Source organism: Triticum aestivum, chromosome 5A, assembly GCF_018294505.1.
Source record: "Triticum aestivum cultivar Chinese Spring chromosome 5A, IWGSC CS RefSeq v2.1, whole genome shotgun sequence".
Taxonomy (NCBI): Eukaryota; Viridiplantae; Streptophyta; class Magnoliopsida; order Poales; family Poaceae; genus Triticum; species Triticum aestivum.
In genome coordinates this window covers 459432283-459441769 of record NC_057806.1, presented here as the reverse complement: position 1 = coordinate 459441769, position 9487 = coordinate 459432283, and the positions used below count along the sequence as shown (strand labels likewise).

At 51.2% G+C, this 9487-nt stretch overlaps 1 protein-coding gene across 1 annotated transcript; it reads right to left on the bottom strand.

The window, feature by feature from the left end:
* Window positions 1-3158: 3158 nt before the first annotated feature.
* LOC123104018 (formin-like protein 5) lies at window positions 3159-5258 on the bottom strand. Its single transcript, XM_044525730.1, has one exon. It carries the CDS (start codon window positions 5151-5153, stop codon window positions 3567-3569), a length of 1587 nt encoding a protein of 528 aa, XP_044381665.1. The 5' UTR covers window positions 5154-5258; the 3' UTR covers window positions 3159-3566.
* Window positions 5259-9487: the final 4229 nt, after the last annotated feature.

Genomic DNA, 9487 nt, shown 5'->3' with positions numbered 1-9487 from the left:
CATTAGTCCCTCAACCAGGTTTGTCGTCAATACTCCAAAACCAACTAGGGGTGGCACTAGATGCACTTACAGAATCTTTCTTTGGCCCAACACTCGACACGCCTCCATTTGTATCATACTAATGTTTGAATTCCAGCCCATATGCTCAACCAAGTGAAACTTGAGCTTTTTCTTTGGTCCAGCACTCAAAACACCTCCGTTTGGATAATACTTTGAACCCACGGTGTCCAGAACTCAACACACCTTCTCGTCTTCTCCTCAAGCTTGACGTAAAGAAAGCATTTGACTATGGGAGATGGGAATATCTTTTGGACCTTATGGAGAAACATGGCTTTCCCTCGAGATTCTGCAATTGGGTTGTGGCTCTCCTCTGCACTTCATCATCCCAGATACTCCTCAACGGAGTGCCCAACAATCCCATTTCGCATGGGAGAGGTCTTCACCAAGGAGATGCGCTGTCCTTGCTCCTCTTTGTTCTTGCCATTGATCCACCACAATAAATCCTGCAAACGGCAACGCGGGAGAGGGGCCAACAATCTTCCTGGCTCCCATCAAGGAAGATGTGGACATGCTCATATGCATTCTGTAGAGTATTGATGAGTTCGCATATTTAGTTACAAATGCAGGAAAGAGCTTTGGCCCCTATCAGATCCTCCAATATTAACCTCGATGACGACTTTAGCACCTTCCCCATTGTGTGCTCACAGTTCTCTATGTGGTACCTCGGTCTATCTCTTTCAGTGAACCGCTTGCGAGATGTTGATTTTCAACATCTTGTGGACAAAATTACAAGTAAAGTTATGTGTGGGCCGGGAAAATACATCACCATGGCCGGTTGGAGCACTTGGATTCAATCAGTCATCACCTCGCAAGCTATCTACCACCTCACATGCCTGATAATTCCGAAGGGATCCTTGTCTCCCATTACTAAGCTCCAAAGAGCCTTCCTTTGGGCTGGCTCGAACATGGTATCCGGAGGAAAGTGTAAGATAAGATGGGACCGTGTTTGCAGGCCCAAGGGCATATGGGTTTCGGGCATTTGGACATGGAGAAATTTGCATGTGCCTTGTGAATGCACTAGCCATGGTTAGCCTGGACACAATCGGAGAGGCCATGGGTGGGGCTTGGCCACCCTTGCGACGAGGCGGATCTGGACTTCTTCTTCGACCTCACGACAATCACCGTTGGAGATGGCAAAACTGCGCCGTTTTGGCACTCGCCCTGGCTTGACGGTCATAAGCCAAAGGATATTTCTCCGTCCATCTTTGCCATCTCCAAATGCAAGAACATGTCAATGGAAAAAGCTCTAGTGCATGAGAGGTGGATTGGCCGCATAAACATTAGTTCGGGCCTCACCGTGCAACACACAATTGAGTTCGTGGATCTTTGGACGGAGCTTCGGGACATCAACCTCAACGAGAATATTGCAGGTGCCATTGTTCGAAACAACACCCCGTCAGGTAAGTACTCCACATTTTCGGCCTACCTAGCCCAACTCCATTACCCAAAAGACTCCCCTTTGAAGTCCACGGTGTGCAAAAATTTGGGCCCCTCCAAAGCATAAATTATTTGTGTGGCTCATCCTTCAGGACTGAGTGTGGACGACGGACCGGCCTTGGCGGAGGGGTTGGCCAAATTGTGGACTTTGCCAATTATGCAGGAGGGAGCAAGAGACGCCAGCGCATATTTTGTTAGTGTAGATACTCAAGGCGCATTTGGAGCGAAATTTGAAGATGGCTTGGGCTGCACCATGTGGACTTTGATGGGTGGAATAATTTCAACTCGGTCAAGGAGTGGTGGCTCTCCACGATCAACGCCAACGGTGCCACGACAAAAGCCTTGGCCTCAGGCCCTCAGCTGTTATGCTTGTATCCTGGGAGCTTTGGTGTGGGAGGAATGCTCGGGTTTTTAGGAATGTCTCATCGATACCAAGCACAAGTTTAAGTCCGAGGCCACTCTTTGGGGTTTGGACGGTGCAAAGCACCTAAGATCTTTTGTTACCAAGGTTAAATCCGAGGCCGCTCTTTGGGGTTTGGCCGGTGCAAAGCACCTAATACCTTTGATGCCACGAGAGCAGTACCGTTGTAAATTGGTTGCGTCTTGGTGGTTGTTTTTGTACTTGTTCGTAAACTCTCTTCTCAAAGCTTCTGCCTTCGTATCAAAAAGAAAAACTTTGAATTTGGCATATAAAGACTCCGGCTATGCCATTGCCACCAATCTCCAGCATTGCTCGGCGAGTACAACATATATAAGTTGAAAAAAAACCGACATTCCATCCATCTTTCTTTCTTTCGGGAATTTGGTTTCTCTTGATTGATCACAAAGCACGCCGTATGCAACAAACTGATCACAGAAGCATCACGAAAAGCATTCATATACACAATTCTGCACCTCCACAAAACAATTACCACTCTAGCCATAGAAGCTGTGCAGATATCATCAGCCAAATCTTATTGATGTTCGTCATCTTAAGATTACTGGGGCAACATGTATATGTGTTGCTTCGACCATAGTGCCATCACCTCAGCCTCCGATACAGCTCCAAGGAAAGTACTGACGCTTTGTTCAAAAATGTTATTGCCGTGCTCTCTTCATATTTGACAGCACCATACATATAGCCAACAATTCTCTTTCAGCGAGAATCACGGTCTGATTCGAATTCACCATAACATAGCCAATGGTGCTCTTTTCAGGGTCCTCTTTCAGAGAGAATCATAGTAAAATTCAAATTCAAGCTGATTGAATCCCAGGTACAGTTCAGCCAACCCAATTCAGTTCAGAGACAATCAGACTACAGTTTGGCCAACCAATTCATATATAGCCACTCCAACAATTCTCTTTTCAGAGTCCTCTTCCAGAGAGAACATAGTCAAATTGCATCTCAAGCTGAAACTGAATCAGAGCTACAGTTACGATAACCCAATTCAGTTCAAAGACCCAAACAATAACATGAATGCTTCAAAGATGAACCACTTGCAGTTTCACATAACTTGCTCATTTGACCTCTGAAAGTATTCAAGCCGACCTCTGATGTGGATCTAGGTAAGTAGGTACCATGTCCAAACATTGGTCCTCACCAGGCACACCATGTGAGGAACTAGACCAAAAGTAGCTTCTAATAAAAGTCAAAAGGACAACACAGCTTGCACAAACTGAACTGGAGAAGAAACACATAACATCAACTGTCCGATTATTGCAGCACATTGTTTGAATGTACATTGCTCAGTTAACAAAGAGCAATCCCCAGGAATCTCGGATCCACAAAGCTAGCTCAAGGAGAGTCATGAAATTGGACAGCATACAACAGCTACATCATCTAAAGCATAAATGGCAACAACGGTCACACAACTCATCAACTAAGAAAAGACTACCCGGTAAACAAATAACTTATTCCATCACTAAAGTAGCCATGCTTCTCATGTAGATACTGTCACTCTGTCAGCAGCAAATGAGTAGTATCCAACCAACAGAGCAAATGCTTCAGTCAACGACAACAGGATGAAATTAATAGCCGAACTAACCCGGTCTGACCTATGATCATGCCATGCCAATCATCTTCATCGCTATCAAGTCACAACTCGCAAACTCTTCTTGTTCTTGCTGCCTTTGGGTCGACCACGCTTCTTTGCTCCCACTTTCACTGACTTCACTCTCGTGGGCTGTACAGGTTCCGGCGCGGCAGGCACCTCCACTCTCGTGGGCATCACAGGTTCCGGCGCGGCTGGAGCCTCCACTCTTGTGGGCATCACAGGTTCCGGCACGGCTGGCACCCCCACTCTCATGCGCATTAAAGGTTCTGGCGCAGGTTCCGGTACCAGTGGCACCTCCACTCCCGTGCGCATCAAAGGTTCCGGCGAAGGTTCAGATGCCACTGGCCCCTCCCTTGCAGCACCTATGGTAATGGGAGTCCCATTCTCAGCAGCAACCCTACCATTGGCTCCAAGCCATGGCACATTCAGCTGGCCTGACCCCTGTGGCTGGGAATTGACCAGATCCGCGTAGCCAGGGCACCCGGGGAACCCAATGGGGAAGAAGCCCCAGGTACAGTAATACATGTCAGTGCCCGGCACAATGGGCGGCGGCTCGGCCATTGCCTCGGCTAAAAATGGCTGGTGGCAGCTGGAGCACTTCAGTTTGCGCGCCTCGTAGAGGCGATCATACTGGTGAATATGGGAGCACCCCTTGCACAATGTCCAGAACGTCGACGGAGGCAATGTGCCAGACTCCACAGGCGGAGTCGCTGCTCTGGCGGGTGGCTGGGAAGCTGCTTGCAGCGGACTCGGTTGTGGAGGCGGCGGTGGCTGGGTAGCAGGTTGCAGCGGACTTGGCTGTGGAGACGGCGGTGGCTTGGTAGCTGCTTGCGACGGACTTGGCGGTGGCCTGGTAGCTGCTTGCAGCCGGCTTGGCTGTGGAGACGGCTGTGGCTGGGTAGCTGCTTGCAGCGGGCTCGGCTGTGGAGGCGGCGGCGTCTGGGTAGCTGCTCGCAGCGAACTCGGCTGCGGAGGCGGCGGTGTCTGGGTAGCTGCTCGCAGCGAACTCGGCTGTGGAGGCGGCGTTGGCTGGGGAGCTGGCCGTACCGGGATCCGCTGTGGAGGTGGCCGTGGCTGGGGAGCTGCCCATCCGGGGCTCTGCTGTGGAGGCGGCGACGGCTGCGGCCTCCTCTCCACCGCCGGCTGTTGCAACGGCGCGGGAGGGTGGGAAGCGCGAGGTGCAGCGGCTGCATGGAGTTCGGCGTCGAGGGCAGACTTAAGTCCGGCGTTGGAGAGGAAGGCCCAGGCATCGGCGACGAGGCGGGCAGCCTCGGCGACGTACACCGAGCAGGGGCGGTCGGGGTGGGACCGGTTGAGGAGGAGGGAGAGCCGGCGGAACTTGGAATGGACGACGTCCGGGAGGCGCGATGCGGGCTTGGCAGAGTCGAGGCCGAGAACGGCGTACGGATCGGGCTGGCCGCTGGGTAAGCGGCGGCGCTGGGACGCGAGGAGGACGTCGGCGGCGGCGTAGAGATCCTCGGCGCCCGGGGTACGGGGGTCGGCGGCGATGGCCTGGGAGGAGAACTCCTTGCAGCCCTCGAGGTCCTTCGCCATGAGGAGCTTCTCGGCCACGCTCATCCACTTGTCCGCCTGCCGCCGGGCGGCGGCGGCGGCCGGATCCATTGTTGGGTGGAGGGTGGGATTGAGGGTTCGGTGGAGGTGGAGCTCGAATTGGGGATGGATCTTTTCTTTTTTTCTCTGATGGTCGAATCGGGGATGGATCAGCTGGGTGTGCGTGGCGATAATAGCGATGTTAACATGGACGATTCCGACATAAACCAACGACTTTCCATGGGCCTGGGACGGCCCAATAGGAATCCGAATTTTGCTCATTACTCGAAATTCTCTCGTGATTTTTTAACACACAAGAGCATACGCTCATGCAGAGCACTTCCAAAAGACTGAGTCGGCATATCATCTTAAAATTAATAAAGTCACCATAGATACCTTCGTAGTCAACGGGAATGTCTTCTCGTGAACGTCTTCCCCCACTGAACGCACATAGCGGATGGCATGAAATAAATCTAGAAAAATGCGAGCATCAATGTCAAGTTTAGAACTTAAACTCTGATGGACTGAAGATACCACTATCCTCCTAACCACCTAACAACAAGTTGGTTCACAAATACTTTGGTGATTACAAATGATGAAGCACATGGGCATCACTTGTCGGGCATTAGAGAGTTTCACATTCACGCGTGAGGGATGTTAAATTGGCCATGTGTGCTCTTTTCTAGATTTGTCTTTTAAAACTAAAATATCTCATAAACCGCGAGTCTAAATTACAAACCCTTTTTATCATTGTATTTCTTGCATCAAGATCTTTAAAATTAGATCACATGTTGAAATGCTTTTTGTTGGTGTCAAAACCGGCGGATCTCAGGTAGGGGGTCCCGAACTGTGCGTCTAGGCCGGATGGTAACAGGAGACAAGGGACACGAAGTTTTACCCAGGTTCGGGCCCTCTCGATGGAGGTAAAACCCTACGTCCTGCTTGATTAATATTGATGATATGGGTAGTAGAAGAGTAGATCTACCACGAGATCGAGGAGGCTAAACCCTAGAAGCTAGCCTATGGTATGATTGTTGATGTGTATGTTGTCCTACGGACTAAAACCCTCCGGTTTATATAGACACCGGGTAGGGTTAGGGTTACATAGAGTCGGTTACAATGGTAGGAGATCTGCATATCCGTATCGCCAAGCTTGCCTTCCACGCCAAAGAAAGTCCCTCACGGAGACGGGACGAAGTCTTCAATCTTGTATATTCATAGTCCAGGAGTCCGGCTGAAGGTATAGTCCGGCTATCCGAACACCCCTAACCCAGGACTCCCTCAATAGCCCCTGAACCAGGCTTCAATGACGACGAGTCCGGCGCGCATATTGTCTTCGGCATTGCAAGGCGGGTTCCTCCTCCAAGTACTTCATAGAAGATTTTGAACACAAAGATAGTGTCCGGCTCTACAAAATAAGTTTCCACATATTGCCATAGAGAGAATAATATTTACACAAATCTAATCTGCCGACGTATTCCGTAGTGTGACATCACACCACGGCCAAGCTTTTATTCGAACCGTTTTACTGTCCCATCTCTGCGCGTTATGCGAGGCGGTTTCCTTGGCACGTCTTGTTAAAGCAGAGATCGTGTCCCCTTATTCCAGGATTCTCATTAATACGGGCGTGGGTAACCCAACCGCTTCTAGGACTCCTAGATTATAGGCAAGTCTAAGCGGACACAGAGAGGACGCTTAATATTCACCCTCTTTATAAAGGGGACAAGACTTTTATTTTTCCCTCCCGTGCTCAATCGAATCCTTCCCCTACCTCAAGCTCAAATGCCCGAAGTTCAGGTCAGGTGCTCCGAACCTCCAGTCATGTCCGGATCTAGCCTTCAAGGCCGATGGATGCCTTCCTCCATCACGGAAGAAGACATCAAGAAATTGAGGGAGGCCAGATATCGGACCGCCGAGATTTTGCATCGGCTGCCTCCCCGAGGGCAGGCCGTGCCCACCCCCGAACCCAACGAGAACGTCGTGTTCGTCTCCCACTTTCTCCGAGGCCTAGGCCTTACCCTGGATCCTTTCGTCAGGGGTTTGATGTTTTACTACGGGCTAGATTTTCATGATCTAGCTCCGGACTCCTTTCTTCATATCACGACATTTATTATCGTGTGTGAGGCCTTCCTCCGGGTTACCCCTCACTTTGGCCTATGGCTCAAGACCTTTGAAGTGAAGCCGAAGTCGGTCGAGGGGGAGCATGCAGCATGTGGAGGTGCCTCAATACGCAAGATGACGGGAGCTCCGTGGCCCAAAGGTTCCATCCCAGATGTGTCTGAATTGTGGCAACAGGAGTGGTTCTACATCACGGCTCCTAGAAGTGCCAAGTGGGCGGCCCCCCTGTTTTCCACTCGGGCCCCCACCACAACTGATGTCATGGATCAGCAGAGGCCTGAGCTGGGGGCCAGCCAAGGACGTGCCTATACTGCAAGGCCCCGTTCGAGATCTCTTCAATGGAGATTTCAGTTTGGTTGTGGTGATACAGGTTATGCTGGTTCGTCAAGTCCAGCCTTGCAAACGCCAGCCTCTTCGTCTGTGGGAGTTCAATCCCGAGGGACCGCGTGCCATTCAAAATTTTCTCGGCCTGACGCACGAGGAGATGTACAAATCATTCTTTGGACCTCAGACAGAGTGTCCGGAAATCACCGAGGACGTGGGCCTGAGTAGCAACCGCACCACCGAACAGGTAAGGCATCTTCCTGCCGAACATACCTTCTTTACTTTGTTACGAAGTTATCTCTAAGAGTTCGCTTTTTGACCAGGACTGGCTAACAAAGGTGAAGTTGATTCGGTGTTCGGCCCCCCTTCGAGAGGGTTTGGAAAATCCGGTATTGGAAAAGATGCTCCAGACCGCACCTTGCCCGGAGCCCTTGAAGGAAGATACTGTGGAGGATAATGTGGGCGGACGCGGGCCCTCAACGCTGCCCATTCTAGCCGAGGGAGCGAGCATCTCCATGAAGGAAGGCGACCAGAAGAGAAAAAGGACTACGCCCGGGGATTCGGAAGCCGAAGCTTCCAAATGGGAGAAGAAGTCTCCCGCAGAGGGTGCCACCTTGGGGGGCGTTGTAGCCGCACAAAGTCCGCGGGGGGATCAATCCTCCCACGAGTTGTAAGTGGCCCGAAATACCTTTGATAGTACAGATATACCATCTTTTTCTTCTGAGAAGATAACCACCGCATATATTTTTACAGTTCGGGCCTTAGCCCCTCTCAAATGAGCTCATCTTCGGGGGATCTTCTTCCAGAGATGATGGAGAGCGAAATGCCTCCCCCGGACTCCTCCGCTCCGGAAGCGGATGACCCTGAAGTGTCGTCGTGGAGGGCCTCTCCGAGTCCGGTGAGGCCAGAAGATAATCCCGTTGACCCCCGAAGCTCCCAATGTCCGGCTCCCGAAGAGAGTAGACAAAAGAGTTCGGCATCGTCGTGTGTGCGATCGGATGTTCTGAGGGAGTTTGTGGGGCGAGCGGCCATCTCAGATGAACACTGTGTGCTGATGAATACGGTGATGGAGAGAATATCGTCCGCCGAAAGTGGATTGCATGAAGCTTTTATGAGTCTACTGACGGGCTTTGAGGTATGTAAAAGAATGTATGATAGTCCTGCACATGCTAGGTGTGCCATGTGTAGATAGTAGCCCTTGAGACTCTGGTTGTCGTCGGAAACGATGACGAACAGAGGATCATATTCCCAGGCAATAACCATACTGCCTCTATGTGCAGGTGATGGAAGCTCCGGTGGCTAGCCGGACTAGCGAGTTTGCCCATTTAGAACGGCAGTTGGATGCGGCAGACGCCGTCATCGAGCTTGTTAAGAAAAGGCTTGACGAGGCACAGGGTAAGTGTCAATATCTGGTAAACGCCACATAGGAAGAGCAGCATGATGCCAGTATCTTAAATATGTTGTGACTGCAGATGGAGCTGCCACTGTTGAAGCCTTGCGGGCAGAACTTGCCCGAGCCAAGGAACAAGCGAGGTTAGGTAATGCGGCTGCTGTGAAGGCGGCCAAAGAGTTGCAAGCTGAGAAGGCCGCGCATGGCGAGACCCGAGACAAGATGGCCAAGATGGCTATGGAATTAAAAGCCGCCGCCGACCGTTGCAGGGTTCTCGAAAAGGAAAACCAAGCGAAGGCATCGGACCTTGAGAAGGCTGCTGCGACGAAAAAGGATTTCCGCTCTGCTATGAGGGCAAAGAAGGAGGAGCTGCGGGAAGCCGGGGATACTGTAGCTGGGAAATCCTTTATGTTGCGGAGGAAATTCGGAGATCCACGGTATGCCCCTCTGGATCAGCTGTGGAGTTCGGAGGATGTGTATATGGATTTGGCGGCGAGCACTACCGATGTGGCCAAGTACTTCCAGGGTCAGACAGACCGTGGAGTAGACCAGCTGTTTTGGTGACAATTCCATT